This window comes from Varanus komodoensis, unplaced genomic scaffold (genome assembly GCF_004798865.1).
Source record: "Varanus komodoensis strain SLA01 unplaced genomic scaffold, ASM479886v1 scaffold298, whole genome shotgun sequence".
Lineage (NCBI taxonomy): Eukaryota > Metazoa > Chordata > Lepidosauria > Squamata > Varanidae > Varanus > Varanus komodoensis.
This window is the reverse complement of record NW_025335756.1, coordinates 36838-60397: the sequence shown is the minus strand read 5'-3', so window position 1 is coordinate 60397 and position 23560 is coordinate 36838. Positions and strand designations below refer to the sequence as shown.

Here is a 23560-nt window from a genome sequence, read left to right as displayed (position 1 = left end):
GAATGACAATGGCAGATTTATTTTCATGGTTTTTCCTAATTATGCCTAACTTGGAGTCCGTCTTTTTCACACCAATTGGGTACTGAGTTAACAATCCAAAGATTCCTTTCTTGGGCGTTTAACTCTAGCTCAGACATTATCTACTTACACTTGAAGTTGAGTGTTTTGTGTCAACATATGTTACTTTACCTTTACTTATGCTGAACCACATTTGCCAGCTTGATATCCATTTTCCAAGTTTGGAGGGAACTTTCTGGAGTTCCTGTGCAGGTCAGGGAGTCCGTTGTAAGCTAACCAAGGCAAGAAAAACAGGGGAACATCAAAAAACAGTTAGCAGTGGGGAGGCTGGGAGCTTGGTAGACATTTGTGGACATCCTTTGTATACACGTAAGAGGCTATTGTTTTTCTTCTCTTGAATATATGGGCTTCAGTGCCCATGTACTCCTAGACAGGTGAGCTGTGGCCTTTTCTTCCTCACATCACAAGGACAGAAGTCCCTGGTGCAAGTGATGCCTAACACTGTAGGGGTGTATGCGCATGTGTGTGTATCTTTGGGGACGGCATCTTGCTGATCACCAGGAGACCCCTGTGTGAGAACATCAGCATTATTCAGCTATATTAACATATGACGTTTGATGTATACTTTCATTCTGATTGGGTAGAGCTTGCAGTAGTTCTCAAAGTTCTTGTTGTTCTCTTATTAGCTGTTCTGCCAGTTGGCACTGAATGATAGCTCATGTGTTAAAAACCCATGGGTTGTCAGGGACAAGAGGGCTCAATGCCTGCAGGGCACCAGCCGCTTCTGCTTTTAATAAGCAACTTGAGTGCCTGTTTATAGCTGTTGAATGTGACATGCGATCCCAAAGCTCTGGTTGTTTATGGGCTGAACAACCCATCAGTTAATTCAACAATAAAACATGGTATATTTATGTTCTGTGAAATCTGATGCCACAATAAGACTGCAATCCTATACCAGTTACCTGGGAATAATTCTCATTAAACTCAGTGGACCATAATTCTGAGTAAAAATGTGTAGGGTTGCACTGAAAATCTGGTACTCTTTATGGTGTGAAAAGTCCTGTTGCTTTGCGCAACAGACCAACATAGCTGTTCCACTGACATGCTTCTTCTTTGCAATTTGTTTGTTATCAGTCCTTGGGCAGATTCTCATGTAACACTATCTTCTAGCCACCCTGGAGGAAAAGCCACTGTCGGCTCTTTGTTCACTTGTGAACCCATGTTTTTCCCAACAGATGATCAGCTGTATAGGCAGCTTGCCTTGGTTCATCCCGCCCCCCAGTCCTATTCCTTGCACATATCCCAAGGAAATATGGGATGGGATGTGTCAGAAATGGGCTGAAGGATGGTGGAAACTCACTACAATCGCTACCAGTTTCCTTTGCCACTTTTTTGTGCTTTGAGAGTACAGTACCCAAATATGTTCAAAACCGTTTTCCCTGTTCTTTCACAACCGCATAAGAGAGCATTGCTGCCTGTCCAATATATGCAACTTTGCTTTGCCAAGAACACCAAAGGGTGGGGGACAATGACTCCCACTTGATAATGCAATCCTTTCACTTAAGTGTTCAGTTTACACTTTTCAGTGTCCCCTACATTTTCAACACTCCCTCAAGTCTCTAGCTACTCCAGAAATGGGAACCTTTTCACAGCTTTTTCAGAGTAATTATTGCATGTGTGCAAATTTCCCCTCTGCTTCTCAGCCTTTACATTTATTCCAAATGTAGTAACAATAACAACAACTTTAGAGGATAGCTGAAAAGAATAAAGTTAATGGGACACCTGTGTCATTAGGAATTGCACCCACCCAACCCATGGATGCCTCTCCCCATCCAACCATCTGAGCAGCTTTGTGTTTTGGGTGGGGAGATTTGTGCACATCCAATGAAGTGCAGTAACCACAGGAGTCACTGCTGAAAAAGAGTCATGATAAGTGGGGTGGAGTGAGAAGTTAATAACCCCCTTTCTGGACAAGCTTGAATATGTGGAGGGCACTTCAGCAATTTAAAGCAAGAGAATTACATTAGGATTACCCTAACCCTCACTTTTGGTGCACCTGCTCCACTCCCCTCGCCCCTTTACCCTAACCCCTTTTACCCAAGTAGTGCTTGTGATTGCACTACTGCATTCTTCCTTTCTCCTACTGCTCTCTCTCCCCCAGGCCTTCACATCTGTGGGCAGATGAGCCTATATGCAGCCTTGTCTTATCAGTTTCTTGTAGCTCTCCTTCTTGGATGAAGCATGCAAGAAAGTGGAGCAGGCAAGGCTGTACATATCAGAGAGGCAAATCTGTGCTCTTGCACAATTGCGAAAGAATGGAAAGAATATTAAATAAATAAAAAATGCAAACACATGTGTATCCTCCTGAAGTGCCAAAAAGTTAATTTTTAAAAACTTATGAACTAGCAATGGTGTTTCCAAAGTGCTGTTTGTGCATCCAGCTAGTTATATTCCAAACTAGGATATCAACTGGTTCCAGAAACATGGGAAACTGGCCATTTCTTTCCTCTTGAAATGTGTAGCTTTGTATAAAGCTAAGTAAGCTTTTGCCTGAAGCACCAAGGTGTCTCTCAGTATGCTTATCAACATGTCTGGCTCACCATAAAGGTGGGAAACTTTTCCCTGACAATCCTAGGTGAGAATATGACATTCGTTTTCAGCAATTTTCACTGTGATAAGGTAAAACCTGCTGCTAAGTTAATGCAAATGGCTGCCATAAGAAGCCTGGTTTAGCATATATGATTTGAAAAAATCACTAGACAAACTCAGGAGCTACAGATAAACTGGCACAACTTGAATACGGAAGAGAGGGTTTCATAGATTGAAACCAAATATATATGAGATTCTATGTTTGCAGTTTTCAGTAGGATTTCTGTTACACATTTTTCATCTTCTGTCATCTGTCACTCAAATCTGTCATGATGTGAATAAATGAGAATCCAGTTGAAACAGTAATTGCTTGACTAAACACTAAACCCCTTCCTTCTATGTAAAATAGTGTATTTTATTATCTACACATACTTTTATGAACTTCTTTTTGAACATTCATTATCTCTAAAAAGCTATTCTTGAAGAAATTGTGTGGTACAGAAAAATATTTTTTCAGTTTAAATGGCAGTTTCTGATGGTTGTCATAAAGTCATTCAGTATGTTATACATGCCATCCTGTCTGTTTAGACTTCTTTGCAGTAGCAACCCAACCATTTTTTCTCAACTGCAAGTACTAGTCTGTATCTGGAAGTGAAAACTATGATAGTTGCTCAGATCTCTGTGTAAGATTTAGTGGAGGCTGTTAACTGCCTCCACTTTTAACTGCCTTGAGGAAGCTTCTGTTTTTTCCTGGTCAAATGCCCGTTGGTCCTGTCTTTTTCCTAGACTGTTCTTGTTGCCAGCACAGGTTGTTAAGATGCCATAATGCTACTGGTGCTCTGTGCTAATTTCTCCTGTGTTCAGCAGGTAGCTGTATGCTGGCCGTGATAGCAAGGTGTTAGCTTTGCAGTTCATGTGAAATGTACAAGTGCAGAAGAGATCACCATGTTCCTAGTTGTTTTTTCTCTTAGTGCCCTGATTTAATTATCCATGGAGCTTAGTATGATTTTCATGGTTTCATAATGCTGCACATTACTAAAGTGACAAAGATTTTTCTTTCTCTAGTTTGCATTTTGATGAGGGAAAATGCAGACAGAGGGAAGTACATTCTGAGCAAATTCAATTATAGTCCGTGCTTGTTTATTCCTTAAAGCATGGTGGATCTCTGGATGCCGTGTGCACTGGTCAGACTGCCCACCCCCTGGTAATAGTTTCATGACTTAAGAAAATAGGAAGAGCTGTGCTAGGTCAGACCAAAGCCCAGCTGGTAGGTGGCCAACTAGATGCCATAAGCAGAACTTTAGCACAAATGCACTCTCCCACTTGCAGCATTCCCAAGCTGCTACTGTACATAGGCATACTGCCTACACTGGAGGTAATCTATAGCAGTCATGATGAGTAGCTAGTGATAGCCTTATCCTCCCTGAATTTGTCTCTTCCCCTTTTAAAACCATACAAGTTGGTGGCCTTTCATCTCTCTTGAATCTCCCATCATTCAGCTTCACTGGATGACCTTGGATTCTAGCATTATGAGAAGAAGAAAAACTTTTCCCTATCCACTTTATCTGTACTATGCATAATTTTATATATCACTGTCATTTCACTCTTTTCCAGGCTGCTGCTGCTGCTGCTGCTGCTGCTACTGCTGCTGCTGCTGCTGCTGCTGCTGCTGCTGCTGCTTATTATTATTATTATTATTATTATTATTATTATTATTATTATTATTATTTTGCTAAGCTAAAGCTCCCTAAACATTATAACCCTTCAGAGGCATATGGGAAGCTGCCTTACACTAGGGGTCCATCTAGCCAGGTATTCCCTAGCAGCAAAGTACCAATCAGAAATTTTATTAGCTCTATCTAGAGTGCTGGGGATTGAATCTAGGAACTTTTGCCTGCAAAGCATCTTCTTTGCTAGTGAGTCACTTACCCTCTCACTGAGTTTTCCTCACGGGGAGTTTCTGTAGCCCCTTGCTCGTTTTGATTAATCCTTTCTGCAGCTTACCAAGATTTTCATGTTTTCAAAGATTTGTATACATTTATTCTTCATAAAAGCATGTAATTATCCCTGAGAATGAAGGTAGGCAGAGACACATACCTCCTACTTTTATCAGGGATTTTGTGTGAGTATGTGTGTGTGTATATATATATGCTCTCTACCATTTTTAATGGAACACTTGCCATCAGTCACTGGCAAATTCTTGCCATTTGTACTAGGATTTAGCTTAATTCACTTGAGCTGTCATCCCACACTGCCAGCACATATAATCCATTCACTCCAGCCCCTCATTTCTCCCTCTCTCTTCCCCATTTTGGATCACCCTGTAGTCTCCCTATTTCTTCCCCCAACTCCACTGGGTTATTCCATCTGTCCCCATGGCTTCACTCCTGCCATCACCAACCCTCCACTCTTTTCAGCAGAAGCAATTGGGTACATCATGTACTGTTAATTGTTACAATACATGAAGTGAAGTGGAGGTATTAACTGGTCTGGGGAGCAGGTGCATGGTGTTTATTGTTATTTTTATTTATTAGTTGGGTTTTAGATGTTAATATTATTGATATATTTTGAAGGATATGTATTTGCATTTCAATTGTATGTATTTATGTTCTGTAAAAAAATTAAAAAGGGGGAAAAGAAGAAAAAAAGAAAAAAAGCAGAAGCAATTGGAGCTGCCCCTTTCTTTTGTGAGATACTTGTCAGGAGCCCGCATAAGTGAATGCTGGCTTCCAGCCACACTCCATCCTTACTTGCTAAAAATATCTCTTGATTCCACATGGTTTCCAGGGATTTTCAGGGAAATAAAGATGGATGATAGCCCCTTTGAGGTGCTCCCAGCTGCAAGTTATTTATTTTTTAAAGTCATAGTTATCAGCAGGGCACTTTGCAGACTCATGATCTCAAGCTCATGGGCAACATGTTGCTTACCAACTATATTCTGCTTACTGACTGGCCTGATTTGAATAATTGTTCAAGGTTTGTTATAAATAATCATTTTCAAGCTTTGAACAGAAAGGAGGACCAAATACACCTGCCATCGTGTGTCAGCTATAGCATAGCTTGTCTTAAGTTCTTTGTTCATTCATATTGAGAACTTCTGTTTGAAATTGCCTAACAAAAATGTGGTGCTGGCTTAATTTCCTGGTTTACTAATCGACATTAGTAACCAGCTAAAGGTGTCTGGTTCAGGGCATAACAGGGAATTCCAGCGTCATATAAGTCAGAGTTTCCTATTGAAGCTTATGTACAATGGAAGGAGAAGAGAGGCGAAGGATGAGTGCTTAGCCCAAACACTTAGCTACAAACATGGCCTCTGTCTCTATAGTACATTCAGATTTTTTTTTGCAAATACCATTGGGCTTGTGTGTATTTCCTAGTCTGTCACTGTCAACCCACTATACCACACTGGCTGTTGGACATGCAAATAAGCCCTGAGAGTTGCCACTGCCATACAGACTGTATGTTTGTTTGTTTCTCCTCTGTCACCTCTTCAACATGCTTATGGGAGGGAAGGTGGTTCACCACAGTAAATTTCAGGAATTCTGGAGTAGAAATAAATGACTGCATTCATTTCTTTAGCCTATCTCCACGAATAGTTATATGTGAGTTCCAGCTAACCTGGAAGAGCTGACTGCTCTCTTCTGGTTGTTTCCTGGGGGTATTTATCACCCAGGGCTGAAAAATCCTTTAAAAAAATTGTAATACAGTTGTTTAGTTGTTTGTGCTACTGTCCACTCATACAAAAGAGAAAAAGACTGAAATTTAGAGTTTTGAGGTTGAATTGCTGATCTTCATTGTAGGAAAATACAGATGAATGTTATTTTATAAGGGTGCAGTTCAAGAACTGCAGCTGTAAATTTTGTTACTTTAAGTATTACAAATTTCAGAAGCTCTTAGCAGCTGATTTGCTTGGAGGATTTTTTGGGCCAGAGAAATTACTGGTTTTCATATTCTGCTGTAACCCCATTCTTTCATACTGTATTTTATCCAACTTTGTATAAAGGTAAGGTATATGTATTTTTTAAAAAAATAGTTTAGGTATGTTTGATTAGAGTGTCAGGTAGAAGGGCATCCAGTTCTGTTTATAGCAATGCTTAAGGGCTTATCCACGAGATCCTGCAGAAGGTGTCCCAGATTGTTATTTCATATGCAAGCATCTTCCTTGAAAAATAAAGGAATGCATAAAACACAGAGAAAAAGCCTTAGTGCTGAGCTTAGTCATGTACACCAAAAGCTTGTTCTAGGGAGAACTTTCCACCTGATATATATATTGGGAATGTAGCCTTTACTCTTCTTAGTTGGGAGTAAGGGTGCTTAGTTATGCATTTCTGAATGCAGAAGATCATGCCTTATGTTGAGTAGGGCATGATCTTAGCCTTCTGCCAAAAGCTGAGAGTAATGCCCATTGGTCTGAACACTCCCATTGTATTCTTACAACAAGTCTACAAGGTAAGCTAGTCAGAGAGAAGGTGGACTGATTTGTATGACAAACAGATAGTTTTGTTTTGATGGCTGTAATGAGGACAAGGAGACACGATCAAGATTTAATTTTTCCAAAATGTGGCTTGTTTCATGTAAATGTCATCATTCTACTAAAAAAAAAATACCCACAGTGGGTTCCTGGGCATCCTGGCTCACATGCAGAACCTACACAGATACAGGAGGCTCTCTTTTCGGTTTTCTTGCATGAATACAGAGCACTGGAAATGGAGCATACAGGGGAAAAGGAAAGAAGGGTCGAAAGCAGCCACCCTCTTGCCGAGGCCTTGCTGGCTGGGAATGATGGGATTTATATTCTGACACATCTAGAGGTCATCAGATTAGGAAAAGCTGGCCTCGAGGAACCAGGAATCAGATGTTAACTACTTCATATGTTTATTATGTGAAGGGGCTTCACATGACAAATGGGGGGGACAGGGCTGTGCCCTGGACTCAGCCTCTAGGTTGCACAACTCTTTGGTCATGTCCCAACATGCACAGAGAAGACATCTGTGAGCACAAATATCCACCAACTGCATGCTCCTCCTCTCACTACATAGTTATAACATACGCTCAATTGTTGTTGACAGTTATATAACTCCGTACAACAGGAGAGAACTAGAGGGGAGAATAAAAATGTCCTTTATCTCTTCCCCAGTTTCAAGTCTTGTTTCCCTTTCCAGTCATTATATGTGTGGGCAGCACTACCAAGCTCTTATTCCATACCATGTGAGCCATGAACAGGAGCCCTTCTCTTAGGGATGGAGATCTCTTGCAACCTTTTGCGTCTACATATTTGTCATGTTATTGAACAAGATTTATAACCCACTTTTTAAATGCCTGGGAATCATTTATTGGTAACTTTGGCATGTTTAAGTATGAAAAAATGCTCTGAGTATTTTTGTGTGGAGATTTATTACAATAATATGGTATGCAGGGCAAAATTAATCAGGAGTGGAAACTAAATTTGCACCTTCTTTATTACTTTTAAAGAAATTACTATCCTTCTTCCTAATGTCTCTCTTTCCCCTGTGCATTAGGACAGGATGAGTGATAAGTATGTAGAGTTTTGGTAGTAATAAATTGAAATCTGCAGTGCATCAACCTTTGCCCTGGTCTGAAGAGAGCCCTCACACTTAATAAATTTGATAGATTGGAGTAAATGCCCTATGCGCATTTTTTATCCTGTTTTGAATGTCTTAAAATAGCTACCATGAAACACTTTTAAATCACCTTTATCCCTCTGTAAGACCAGGAGTAGCCTTTCCTTAATGTGAAGCAGAGGTCAGGGTTGCTGCGCTGTTCCATCTATCCAGCCATGGCTCCAACCTTCCACATGTTGGAGCTGAATCGCTACAGCCTACACTATGCTCCTCACATGACTGTAGTCTCATGAGGGAAGCTTGACTGAAGAGAGCTTATCTGTTTGCACCTTATCTGTTTGTGCTGACAGTTCTACCTTTAACGCTGGTTTTAAAGTCATGTTTTGTTAAGCTTTTTCTGACACTGAGCTGCCACAGCAGATCATATGTTCCAGCCTGGATACTTATTTGCAGGCACAGCAGATATTTTCATTGTCATTGGTTTGCTATAAGTCTGGAAAATAAAATGATGTTCTTTATAATTTTATTATATTCTTGACTAATCAATAACTGGCACAAGCTGAAGTCCAGGAGGGGGCGGAACACGTAATGTACAAATTCACAATGCTGAGAGGTTGGGCTGAAAGGCTGTGGTAGAGGACTGTAAAGTTATGAATTATTGCTAAGACAGTAGTAAGTATAATGCAACTCTGAATTTCCAGTACCCAACTGACAGACCAGGAGCACCATGTAAGTGGACAGTATCTCTGTGCCGCTGTATCTATGAGACACTGCCGTGTATGCCTGATTACACATATTTTTGATTACAAAATAATTCATATTAACTTCCTTTATCATAGGTTTTATTGCTTTTCTGTAATGCCCAATAGCCAAAGTTCTCTGGGCAGTTCAAAAAAATTAAAACTTTTATTGATGAAATATGAATGTCTGGGATGGGAAGGCAGCACCTGAAAGTAAAGTTCACAGCATTGGTTCCAGAAGTGTGAATGAAATTAGTTCATCCATTAGTGCCATTCTGCAAAACGTTGTGCAGGAAGACTTTATATAATGAAGTATCTGTGCAAAGGGACCACAGCTGCACTTCTGTACATGAGGAGATTGTAGACCCTCATTGCAAAGCAAGACCTGACTACTGGGATGCATGCACTTTGGGCTCCAGCCGCTAAGGTTTGCTTTGCAGTGGGGAAACTGCTTGTGCCTCAGGCCCAAAGGGGAAAATTGCTTCTGCCTCAGCTATTTGTGCAAAGGATGATGAAATAGAACCCCCAGCAGCATACTATAGTTGCAAGATCTTACTGTTACTAACTAGGCCTTTGAAGAAGTGTTTCAACCTTTCAGAATGGAAAAAAAACTGCTTCAGCACCAGGGGGAAACAAGATGGGGCTAAGAGAAGTGACATGGTCACCTGGGGAACCCTAGATAGGTCCTCTGGAAGGCTGGATTTGACACATGGCCCTAAGGTTCCCACCCCCCAGATAAAAGTTTTTTTTTAAAAAGAGGTTTGAACTATAAACCATTAAAATTACAGAAAGCAAGAAAAATGCAAACAAACTTGTTTAAATTAATACCCAAGAACTTATTCAAAGGAAAAACCTCTTTATAAGTTTTTCTGATGTAACACTTTTCTGCTGAGTTACCAATTGCCCTGTCATGAGTGGAAAAAAATCCATGAGCTGAAGGGCACACCTGGCTATAAGGTACACTGCTTATAATGCTATCTTTTATTTTCTTTTTACAGAATAAAAACACTATCTCTAGAGCTTGAAAATAAGCAAGCTGCATTAGAAAATATAAATGAACATTTGAGATGCATCCAGAAAGAGAGGGAAGTTTTATGTGGAAAGTCACAACTCTTGCGGTAAGATCTTAAGATCACTTAACTTTTTCTGTGAAATATGAGATGGACACATTTGGATAGATCTGGTAAAATTATAGAATAAGTTTGTACATGTCACTTACTGAAGCAGTGTCTAACAAGTTTGAGTAATAATATAGACAGGTGCAAGATGGGGCCTATTTGCAGGTGTATTTAGTTCATGGTCAAGTGGTTTCCAGTTGCTTCTGTAAGACTGAGTCATACGAACAGCAGTGAGGAAGTTGAACCATGGCAGGAAAAGCTGAAGCAGAATGGTTGAGAAGGATAGGGGTCAGAAATGAAAGACAGTGCATTGTAGTTTTCAACTGTATTTCTTTTGTAATACTCAACTTTTGGCTGAGATGGAAAAGAAGAAAGTAGCATGTGCAAAACTCTGTTGAAAGAGCTCTCTAGATTTATCTTCATTTGTCTAAACTTACTTGCTTTATCTACTTGGAGTGATATTTTATAAGTCAAAGCTTAGCTATAAGTATTGTACATCAAAATTTTAAGCTACCATTTAGAAAAATGTCTACGAGTTGTTTGGCATGCTAAATATTTGTGAAAATTATATACAACTGCCATTAAAATATGTATATTAGCTGTAACCTTTGTCGAGCATCCATTTTGTCCAGTCAATAATATCTTTAATTATGTATGTGATATTCAAAAATGTATATACCAGTAGTGCCAGTTATATGGGGTAGACAGGAACATGGGAAATAAAACTGCAATTGCTTTATGAAGCTCAATTGAAAATTTGGAAATGCAGTCAAAGTACTGATGAGCTGAAGTGGAATGAATAAGTGTTGTCATTAAATAAGGTGGAGAATTGAATTTGCTGCCTTTCCTGATCAGTATCCTTCTAAATATTATATGTATTACGTATTGCTCTACGTATTACTTTGTTTTAAAAATCAATGACCAATAGGTTTTTTTCTTTTTTTGACAGAAAAGCTCTGAAACAACATTTGCTTATTCTGAAGAAGGCCTTTGTTGTTCTTCCATTTATACGAAGTGAGCTAAACCATATAAAAGAAGGGATATTTGGCTTTCTTAGCCAATGGAGTGCACTAAAAGGAGAGGGGGTTTTACAGTTAAAAGCCTTTAATATAACAGGTTTAGCAGGTAAATTATTGGAGTATAGCTGTTTTAACATCTTATTTTTGGTCATTTCTACAGGCATTTTACTCTGATTTACAATTCTAATTCATTTTTTGAGCCCCCACACTAATTCTACACTGAAAACTATATCTCTTGCTTGCCTGCTCTCTCTTTCATAGCTATTATATTTTTATACAGCCTAATAGTTGCTGTTTTCTGGTTGGAGCAAAACAATTAAAGCTATAAAATGCACGTGTATTTTACAAGTTTTGACAGCTGTCAAAACTCCATAGATGGGGTTATTTACTCAGTTCCCAAGCACCTATTATCTCAGGAAATGATAGGAATGACTGAAAACAAACCAAAACTATAGAATCTTGCTGGGAAGGGGGTAAGCTACTCACCACCCTCTTTTGCCAGAAAAGATCTCCTTTCAGCTTCTCTTCTCATGTGACAGCTCACTGTTTGACAACTATCACATGAGAAGCAAAGCAGTCAAATAGCCCATTTGTAGCCATGCTTTGGCAGTGCCCACTGATGTTGCCTCCTGCACTTTGACTTACTTTGAGATTCATAGCTGAACATTTATTAAGATCCAGATCTCCAGAATCCATGCTCAGTATTCTGCTGCACAAAGGCAGCTGAATAGAACAGCTCATGATTGTTGACTAGTTCTTTGTGGGTCACAATGTGAAATGGCTTGAACAAAATACAACACTGGGAATTTTCTGCATCGCAGAAAACACAACTGTCATCTTTCCCCTTCAGTTACAGAGTGGAAGGGTCATGGAATCTGAAGTCTCCAAAGATGCCTCAAGGGTATAACTCAGTGCACTTTTGTTCACAAAAGGCAAGAAAGAAGCACACACACACATTGGCAGTGTTGCTGCCACTGCTGTTCTCTTAGCTTTCCATCATCTACTGGAGGTGTTAATATGCCAGTGTTCTTGTAGAAGGGTTAAATTTGCAGTAACATTTCAGAACAGAAACATGGAATAGCGGAAAAAGGAAGGCTATGGGATATGATTAAACTGTTCTGATGTTGGACTTCTGCCAAGAATTTGACACGATCAGATGGGTTATAGGAAAATCCATTTAAAACATATTTCCTTTGGTATACATGACCTTCAGAGTGACTTTGATTTTGGTTGTTTATGCACAATATGTTAATCTTTGGTATACACTTTTTGGAGGGCAATCTATTAAAATCCCTGTTCCTTCTGATTTGGATGTGCTATTTTTGTCAGTTAGTACAAGAGGTTCTGCTAATGTTGAGAGCAGCTGACTTGTTAAATGTGCATTTCTTACTGAATATGATAATTGCCTATTTCAGTACCTGTTGTAGAGAGATTCTGAATATGATTCTTTAGGCAAATGCAAAAAATATGTATGTTTCTTTTTTCTAAGAGATACAAGTGCTGTGGAAAAGAGACCTTGTTTTAAAGCATGTTTCATGTTGACACTGAGCTTGAATAGCAGAAATTGAAGGTTAAAGAACATTATGCCCATAGGCAGGTAGTGCCATTTTGAAATTGTGTTTTGCTATTTATGCACTTGGCAATTCAGACCACACTTATAATTACCTCCAATTTTAGTCTTTCTGCTCTTACTTGTCACAATTAATGTGCATTCCAGTAACAACTGACATAAGCATGCATTCTTAGCAAATGGGAACTGAATTTTGGACTCTCATCTTGTTTAAATAGGAAGCTCACTAGTCAAATATAAAAATATACAAATTAAAATTAAGTTGCAGTTGGAACAAAGGACTTCAAATCATGTATGTATATAAAAAATGTGATGGAATCTTAGCAGCTACAATGTTGGACAATTATTCACAAAATGTTTCACAGAGAGTTTGTGTGTTTTTGCTTTCTTGTTTGCTTGTTTTTTTTCCAGAATATTGCTAGTTGCAATATATTTACGTATTTCATTACAAACCACTGTGGAAAGTATAATTCTGATAGTGAGTGCTTAACCCAAAAGGCAACTTATGCATACTCTAAAGTGAAGGCTGTTTTTAGACACAACTTTAGCTAAATGATATATTTTAAAGAAAAGCATGATATATAAGTAAATGTAACATAATGGACAAAAACTCTGAACCAGAATTGCATGTGGGTTACTTTGTGCAAAGAATCCCCCTTCTCTGGGAAAAAATCATAAGTAATTAGATCTTGGGGAACACCAAATACCTGTTCAGAAGAAGAAACAAGGAAGTAGGGGATGAACAGAAGGTTGAGTTCATCAATATAGGAATGGGAGCAATGCGAAATAGCTTATAACCTGGTTAAGTTTCTGGGAATAAATGTGCCTGGACAAAGTAATACATTATTTCAAGTCAATTATAAAATAACTTGAATGAAGATTCAAAAAGATCTACAGAGATGGTCCAAACTAAAAATGTAATAGCTGGGAAGAATTTCCATTATAAAAATGAATGCCCTATCTAAGTTGAATTTTCTATTTCATAACCCTATGTAGAAATATATATATATGTTACCATCAATGTGTGAAATTGGGCATTGTATAGAACAGTGATTTATACATCTTTGATCCACAGGAGATTTCCTGCTTGTCCATGGAGGGGCTGCATCCTGCTTGTTGCAGACCAGCACTGGGATGGGCTGTGTTCCACCACCTCTTCCTCGGTTGGCATTGCATTCATGGGGGTGCGCTGGTGCTGGGGGGGGGGCAGGGAGAGGGGAGAGAGCTTGGTGGGAGCTGGCTAGGAGCCATGCTGTGCCAATTTCAGGATTTTGTTGGCATTTTTTGTTGCTTGGTTTCTTGTTGATTTGGAGAATTTTCATTTTTTTGGTTTTGTGTTTGGAAAGTAATACACAGAATACTGTATGGTGGTTTTTTTCTGCCTCAGAGGTCCCCAAGGTGGTTTTCCTGTTTTTGCCAGTACCCAGCTGTGGAAAGGTTGAAAACCACTGATATAGAATGCCATCAGGCATTGTATCAAATGCCTAGGCATTCTGTAGAATGCCATCAATGCCTAGCCATTCGATACAGTGCCTAGGGAAAGTATATATTAAAATAACACAGACATTTCATGCTTTTCTGTAGATTGCCATGGCTTGCTATGTTGTTGTTATTAGTGGCCGACCCATCGCGACCCCATGGACAACATTCCTCCAGGCGGCTTGCTATACAATGCCCCATTTTACACATTGACGATAACATATATATGAAGGAATGAACAGGAACAAAGGTTATTTCAGCCACAGTAGTTTATTTAAAGCATGATGCATGCAGGGCACAAGCAGAAGGTGCTTTCCATAGTCACACCCAAGTGCTGCTGATTGTGTTGCCTGAACATGGCTTGTTGGAACCAAGCCTGCGAGAACCCTACAAGAGACCATGGATTACTGGAGGCTTGTTCTCTCTCCGCTGCCCCTGACAACAAACCATTCCAGGAGCAGCTATGGAAATCATGCTTTGTTTGCACGCCCGTTTAAGCTACAGTTTCTTCTTGTGTTTGCGCAAAACCTTTGTTCATAACAGATCGACATACCGGCTTCCCTGTAGGTGATGCTCCCTTCATGTCATTTATCTCTGTATTTATTTGATTTGTACTTCAGCTACTGAAAAATGGCACTCAAGGTTTACAGGCACAATTAACATTGACTAAATCAGTGGAATAAAAACATCATTACAGGATAAAAAAATACAAAATGAAAGCAGCCCCAACCTAACAGACCCACTTACATGCCAAACACTTTCTTGACTAAAGCAGTCTTTGCCTGCTGGTGGAAAGACAATAGAGAAGGAGTTCCACAGCTGGCTACTGAAAAGACCCTCTCTTGTGTTGCTACCACATGTGCCTCTAAAAGCAGCCTTCTTGAAAGCAGCACCTCTCCACTGATGGTTCTTAACTAGGCACTGAGGAAGAGCCAGGAGGCAGACACTGGATGAAGTTGTTGCCCAGGCAAAGCTTCATTTTTTCTTGTCCCTCCGGATGAGAGGGAGCCAATCATTGACAAAACTGAGTTTCTTCCAGAGTCTTGGAACACTTCACTGTTCAAGGAACACTCCAGTTTGCAGTCCCAGTGGCTCACTGTATGAGAAGGCAGTGCACAGACCCACTAACTCTCTTCAGAAGCTGATATTTAATAAACATAAGAAAAATAAGACTACCTCATTGTTCCTCTACAGCCTCAAGAGCCAAGGGAATCTTTAAAGTGAGCATCAGCATGAATATTTGAAAACATGAAAGATATATATGTGCAAACATTGCCTTTGATTTCTTTAGAGGCACCAGATTGCTGCACTCTTTCTTGTGTAAGCAAGCATAGGATTGCACTCTAATGGATTCAGATAAATCCCATGACCAGAATGCTTTTTTATTTCCATTGATTTACAATTTACTCTTGGACTTTTGACTTCAACTTTATTTTTCAGAGATCTCCAGTTTGAACCAAAGCTTAGGCAAATGTCAGAAGGAAAACCTGGTCCTCCAGGAAGAGGTACAACGTTTAAGGTTGATGTTAGATGCAGCTGAACTGGAAGCTGACCAGCTTCAGGCTTCACTTGTACGAGAGAGTGAATTACAAAACAGATGTCATGAACTACAGAAGAAAACTGAAGGTAAGAGAATGCTGCTATTAATTTTAAAAACAATGACTGGATCCAGTGAAAGGCAACATGGTCTTAAGGAGAAGATTAGAAGATTTCCTGTCTGCTTTTAAAGTAATCACAGTTCCCTGTAATGTCCAAACATGGGGAATCTTAATTTATATTGTTGTTATTTAGAACAACCTGGGATCAAACTCTGGATTCAGATCCTGACTTATTCTGAAATTTCAGTTTAAGGATACTATAATTCCTCCAATTTGGGACAGAACCAGGAAGTATGATTATTTTTACAGCTGTTCAAGACAATGTTTTGTTGTTGTTGTTAGTCGCGAAGTCATGTCTGACCCATTGCGACCCCATGGACAACATTCCTTCAGGCCTTCCTGTCCTCCACCATCTCCCGGAGTCCACTCAAGCTCACACCAACTGCTTCAGTGACTCCATCTAGCCACCTCATTCTCTGCCGTCCCCTTCTTCTTCTGCCGTCAATTGTTCCCAGCATTAGGCTCTTCTCCATTGAGTCCTTCCTTCTCATTAGGTGGCCAAAGTATTTGAGTTTTGTCTTCAGTATCTGGCCTTCTAAAGAGCAGTCAGGGTTGATCTCCTCTAGTACTGACTGGTTTGATCACCTTGCGGTCGAAGGGACTCGCAGGAGTCTCCGCCAGCACCACAATTCAAAGGCCTCAATTATTCAGCGCTCAGTCTTTTTTATGTTCCAGCTTTCATAGCCATACATTGCAACTGGGAAAACCATAGCCTTGACTATACGCACGTTTGTTGGCAGGGTGATGTCTCTGCTTTTTAGTATGCTATCTAGATTTGCCATAGCTTTCCTCCCCAGGAGCAAGCGTCTTTCAAAAGTTGGCTTGAAACTCAACATTAAGAAAACTAAGATCATGGCATCCGGTCCTCTCACTTCCTGGCAAATAGATGGGGAAGAAATGGAGGTAGTGACAGATTTTATTTTCCTGGGCTCCAAGATCACCACAGATGGGGACTGCAGCCAAGAAATTAAAAGACAATGTTTAAGGCTGTGTTTTCCTTTATGAAGTCAATCCATCTCATATTTACAACTGTTCTAGCTTATCATTTTAGGCAAGATAGCTATAGTAGCATAGGCATTCTTGGTGAATTTTGGATATAGTCAAGCCATGGAGCAGTTAGACACGTCAAACTTGCATCTGTTTTGGTATTGCCCAGGTCTTCTGCTAATTTTGTGGTCTCTTATCTGAAATTTAAGATGCGTAATGTTAACCTCTTGCTTCTTTTTAAAGTCCAGTGCAGGTATTAACACATTAAAAAGCTGTGTGGCTTGCTTTTTAATTGAAATGTGTTTGTTTGTTTATTTATTTCTGTAATGCCCCATGGCTGATCTCTCTGGGTGACTTACAAAACTTAATTTTGGAAGCAATGCCATCTTCCACTCCACAGTCCTGACCAGCAGCTATGATAATGTGCTATTCATGAGTACCTTTGATACATGAAAATGACCATATAATTGCAAAGTGCTGCTTCTCTCAAAGGATGTGATTTCAAACCTTGTGCAACAGTACTTATAATGAATAATGGACATAATGTTCCATATACAACATTAATGGCAATATGGTAATATGTCTATGTTGTTCCATAAACAACAGTAATGGCAATATGGTAACAGTAGTCATATTGTAGTAGAAGCATAAGAAAGGGAATTAGGTGGATTTAACTCAATTAACACAATGAAATGCAGAATATTTGCCTGAGCTGAATGAGCCCCTCAGTCAGGCCTTCTGTGGACAGTTTCTTGACATGTTGCTGTTCTCACTCCATAAAATAAAGAGTATCTTGTGCCATGAGCCTGCATTACCACAATGCATAACCATTACCATCTTCCTTCCAAATCAGCTGGATGAGAAAACTAGTGCTGAGCTAAAGTATTGTGCTAATTTTCAGAGACAGTGAATGAAAAGTCATAGCAATTTCAGGTACTTCAGTTTTTAATGTTTCAAGCAACAGAAAGTCAAAGCTGCTGTTCAAAGTAGAGACTTGGTTGCACTCAGAAGACTGGCTGCCATTCCTGTGAAAAATTGTCAAGAACACCCCTGGGAACAGTTCTGCATGATGACATAGCTGCATAGCATCTTCCCAGGTGCATTCTGGACTGGAAAAGATGGCTGTCTACAAGCCTCCTCCCCAACTTAAAAATGCCTCTGTGAATGCCTCTACATCATCATATGACATCACTTCCCAGGAACAATCTGAGCAGATTTCTGGGCAGCTGAGCTCACTCAAACTGCCACTCTAAATGGTGGCTTAATCTTTTTTTTTTAAATAATTAAAACCCTTTCCACTACCTTGCAAAAGGATTTCTTTCCTCTCCTAAAAAATCAGTTATTCTCCTTCCCACACTTTCACAGGAAAATAATGATTATACAGAGGTAGGGAGGAGATGGCCCCAGTTCATGTCTATTCTCCACCTACACAGATATGTCCCCCCCCCCCCCGCATATAATATTTCTCTGAAAGAATGAACATCCTAGTAGGTGATTAGGAAACAAACTTTCCAGATGTAATTACCACACTTTAATGAAGCTGTGATATCTGAGGAGGACCGGTAGTAGTTACATTTTCTTAAATGTGGTAAATATATTGAGTAACAGAAAATAAAGAACAGTTAGGACTAATGAGCTAGAATTGGCATAATAAAAATGCACATTTTGTTCTCAGTGAAGTAATTTTAAATATTCATGCTTAAAAATGTTTGTTTTTCCTAATCTATCTTCCTCTTCTTGGAGGTCAGTATGACCAGAAAATTAGTAAACTGAATTCATATTTTACCCCAGAAGGGGCTGAATGCTCTCTTATTTTCAATAAACAGAAAGACATTATGACCAGTTGTGGAGCAAAAAAAGCCTCAGTAAACTGAATTTCTATGTATCCAAGCAAGAACTAAACAAACCAGTACTTTAAGCACTCATGGGGGAGGTACATTTCTATTTTTTGATATATCTATTTTTGAAGAGACTCTTTCAAAATCATCTGTTCCCTTAAGGGTTCTAGAAGGACTGAAAAGCATGTATAAAAAGGACATTATTTTATGGAGGAAGATCTCAAATGAATTGGGACAATAGCAGCTTTCTGTGACACTGATATCCTGAGAGCAGAGCAATTTTTTTAGGAGGACACATGTAGAGTAATGAAACCAAAAGAGGAATGGAAGTGTTCATCTCAAGCAATGTTCAGTTTGGCCATTCCCTTCTCTTTTAAGTATACGCAGGAAACTGCCTTTGATTTGGTAAGGCTGTTTTATACATCTACCCCAGTATTATCCACTGGACCTGCCTCTCCAGGATCGCATGGAATTTTGCCATCTTATGATGGATTCATATCCTACTGAATTATCTCCTCCTGATATGGAGGTGCAGAAGTGCAGACCCAGAGGCCACATTCACCGTTTCCAACAATAGCCGTTTCTCTCCCTCTCCTCCCCATCCCAGTTCTAAAATGCTTTGATTGCTCAGTTACTGAACAAATAGGGAGGTCACTTGTGAACTGCCAAAGAAGAGGACACCCATCTCTAAAAGGGAACAAAAGAGCACTTACTGGCATAGAATTTGCATATGTTAATACATAAGTATGAATGCAAATTTAGAAAGCATTATAATTTAAACAGAAATACGGTTCATCTCACAAAGCTTTGTGTGCCTTGCTCTGTCTGCTCTTCTGGTGCTGTTGATGGGCAACTTCAAGGTCCAGGTCACCCTTCTGATGAGTCCTTATCTTTAAACTGGATTTGGACTGAACAGCCATTCAAACAGGGTATCTTCAAAACAGAAGTCAGTTCTCTGTAAAAAGAGGACACATGCTATCTTAGTTATTGATGGCAAAATCTTTAAAACATGCTCTTGGCTGGAAGAGGTTCTGTACCTCTGCTTCAATAGAAGGCTTACAAACTGTGCTTGAAATTGCTTCTTCCAGGCACCTCTTTGAATCTGCCTGCTCCTCAAGACTGGGATGATCTTTTGAGATCATGTATTGCTCCACTTCTCCAACTTCTGAAGTATGGAAATATAATGATTATTATGTTCATTATATTTCCATATTATTATTTATTTAATCAATAATGAATAAACAAAGGGGCACAAGGAAAATACCTTTTCTGTACTGGTGCCAAGACAGAGCACCCAGCCAGAAGGCAGTTGTCTGGCCCCATCACAGCTCACCTTTGGCAAGCAAGGTATTTCCTTACTTCAGCAGGCCTTTGCATTTTGAATTTAATCTTGGTTATGTTCCCTGCAGTGATTCTGCTGTTTTCATTGTTATATAATTTCATTATTGTTTTAATTATATTTTAGCTATTGCTTTAAATATATATTTTTGCTAATTTCTTTTGAATAATTATTTTAGAAGGGCATAACAGAAATTTATTATATTAATATCCTGCCCTTTTTCCTTCAAGAAATGCAAGGTGGTGTACAGGAACACCCCTCCAGCAGGGTGTTTAAGATGAGATTATGCCTATACTCCACAGCAGCAACAGTATATCTCCCAGAGACAAGACTTATGGTTATTATCAAGATGGCCTCCAAGTTTGCAGATAAAGTGTCGTGCCAGCTTTCCAGATCCAATGGCTTCTTGGCCTTAAGGTGGCTATGGTTTTAGTGGTGCCACTGGTCAGGCTTCAGATGTGACCTCTGCAGTTCTGGTTTGTGTATACTTACAACACCATGGGTGACCACCAGCAGCTGCATCTTTAGGTAATAAAATTGGTTTGTTCAAGTCTTGGATGGTGGACATGTCATGCCAACCTAGCCAGAGGAATACCATTTGCTGCTTCTGCCCTGAAGATGTCCAACTGAACCTACATTCAGTTTCCATTGAAAGTGGACCTGATCTCTCAGGATCAGGGGAGAATTCTATGCCTGCATGTAAACACGGTGCCTTATGGCATGCAGGATCTGTCCCTAGAGCATGTAAGTTCTGACCTTTCATAGGAACTTAAAACTGTCTTGGATGCCATTTTGAAACATTTCACCAGGAGGTTGTATGCTGCAAAATGAAAAGCCTTCTCGCAATAACATTGGTGCAACGATTTAGAAAATTGCATCCTGTACAGATAGATTGCCCATACCTTGCCTTCCACAAGGAAAAAGTAGTACTGCATCCAGACCCTTCTTTCATTCCAAAAGCATAGCATCCGCCTTTCATTTGGATCAGGACATCACTTCCCCATCCAATCTATTGAAGTCTCTGCTGTATCTGTAATGTGCTAGCATTCTACTGGTTCAAAATTTAATCCTTCCATTGATCCCAAAAACTTTTTATTTGTTATGGAGGTAAGAATAAAGAACAGCCGCTGTCATCCCAAAGACTATCAGCTTGGGTGGTGGGGACAATTGGCATATGAACTGTCAGGACTGCAACTCCCTGTGCTGCTGGGGACACCCTCTGCATGGGTGATGATGCCGTCAACTGCTCTGCATGCTGGAAAACCTCTGCCAGATCTATGCAAAGCTGCCATCTGGGCAGCCTCATCAACCTTCATCAAACATTACAGAATAGACATCTGTGCTAGTGCTGGCTCGGCTTTTGACAGGAGAGACAGTTATTATTTTGGTAATAATACTGTTCCACCATCCAGGGGTAGGTAAACTTGCTAATTAACCATATGTGTGATATACAGAAACCATGAAGAAGAAAGACAGGTTGCTTACCTGTAACTCTCATTCTTTTTGTTCAACCGTTCTCCATTATGTCACACTGAAATAACTGTTCAGATTATTATGGTAGCATTTTGTATGTTACAGCTCTTTTCCTTGTTGCATGTAAGTTTGTTTTCTCAATAAATGTGGTTTACTGGGAAGAGGAGCTTTTCAGAAAAAAATGTAAAAGGTTCACTTAAAAGTTATCTCAACATTCAACATGATTGTGTGGAATCTATAATATCTCTGCAATGCTGGGCCTGTAATAAGAGGTCACTGTGACCAGTTCTGTTATAGCCATTGAGAATACCTTTTTAAAGAAAAGTTATTGTGGAGGAGGGTCTTGTCCTTGTCGGATTTTTCAGATGCTAATAACTGAACAGTTTCATATGAAAAGTTCTGAGTGAAATAACATAAATAAGTTAAATATTCTGAATGCAAATAAAAAGTAACTGTAAAATTCTGCAATATGTAACTAAGGAAGAAATTTTTTTTCTGTCATATGAAACTATGGCAACTTCAAATAATTTTAATTTTAAAAATGGAACTATGCAAATGTGCATATTAAAGACCCAACAGATAAAAAAAAAGGGGCGAGGAGAATGAGAGAGAGAGAAGCAGCTTTAGGAGAGGGGGCTTTGGAGCAATATGGTAAGGTGTGTTCATCCCTTTCCCTGTTTTTCTGCTTCAAGTTTCCCCATCCTGAAAGTGATTTCCCACCTGCACAATTCAAACTTGTGTGCTGGCCCACTGAGGGATGAGCAGCTTGTGGCCATCCAGATGTTGTGGGATTGTAACTCCCAAAACCCTCACCATTGGCTGTGCTGGTTAGAGCTGTTGGGAGTTGCAGCCACAAGTTGCTTGTGCCTGGCCTACATCAAGAGCATTTCAGCAAGGCAGGCAGGTGGGGTGGAAGACTTGAGGGTGAAGTTGTGCCAGCTTAAAGGCTGTATCAGTGATACGCTTCTCTGGCACAAAATATTACTGCAGTGGTATAATTGTTTTGCTCTATTGTGGTGCTCCACAAGTGCTATGCACTGGGGGAACAAAAATTTGGGCCACTGTAAACCAGGCAAACAGTTAAGATGCTGCTGGGTTGAGGGGGAGGGAGCAGTTGTTCTTTGCTGTTGTAAGTAGCAGCAGTTGTAATAATTTAACTAAAACCTTTCTGGGTCAACTTCCATAGAGAAACTAAGCACTCATGGACACACAAGACAGGGTGTTAGAAGTTATTATAGCTACTCTTCTCAGTTGTTAAACTCTCGGGTATTTCCCAAGAAATACTATTTTTGTGACTTTCCCAAGGCTTGTATTTAGGCATTTTGCTATTTTTTGGCGTTACTGTTGTTCAGTCTTGCAAAAGTCATTCAGTTAGTTTACATGATTTCACCGAAGGGGAAGCAGCAGGCTTTGGAGATGTGCAATCTGAGGTGTCTTACTGTTGTCACAGCAGGGAGCAGGGAGAAAGGCCATTTTGTGGCCAGGGCAACCTAACAAAAGGTGACAGATTAATTGTGGGGTGGGGAGGGACTTGTCTACAAGACTTGTTTCTTTCCTTCAGCACTTGCTGTGATCATTTGTCTATGTGGGTGCTGTTGCACCCCATCAAAGCAAATTAATGTTTCCCATAAACCATTGGTCCTCTTTTATTGATTATCAGCTTGCAAAGTTTAACAGTTTATATCATTTCTCTTTTGTGCATGACGTCTTAATCAAGATTGGGAGCTTCAGCTCTGTACAATATTTAGGGAATGATGACAGTGAAGGTTAATTTTGATTTCTAATGCACATATACAATGTATCAGGATAGGAATGGTTTTTTATTACAGTGGGGAAATTCCTGCCAAAAGTAATGGAGTAGTCATGATCAAATTTTGTTTGTGAGTTTTATAAAAGAATTAGAAAATTTTGTGTGACTCCCACATCTGCAAAAAATGGCCAAATGCAAAGTGTGACTTGGCCCTCATTGCATTCATAATATTCTCATTTACCTAAGCTAATTATCTGAATATTTTTTTATATTAAACTGCATGAATTTTTAGTTTTTCTGAGAATAACAAGGGTATTGTTATTTGTACTGCTTTATTTAAAACAATTTAAAAATGAGTTACATAGCAGCAAAAACCAAATAGTCCCTGCCTTCAGGCTTT

General features: G+C 39.6%; 1 protein-coding gene across 2 annotated transcripts in view; it reads left to right on the top strand.

Annotated features, from left to right (window-relative positions):
• LEKR1 (leucine, glutamate and lysine rich 1) overlaps positions 1–23560 on the top strand; it is a 64078-nt gene that overhangs the window by 5184 nt on the left and 35334 nt on the right. For both annotated transcript variants that reach the window (XM_044434696.1, XM_044434697.1), the window contains 3 exons: positions 9928–10047; positions 10997–11172; positions 15556–15741. In XM_044434696.1, the coding sequence (XP_044290631.1) occupies positions 9928–10047; positions 10997–11172; positions 15556–15741 (482 nt within the window). The remainder of the gene's footprint in view (positions 1–9927; positions 10048–10996; positions 11173–15555; positions 15742–23560) is intronic.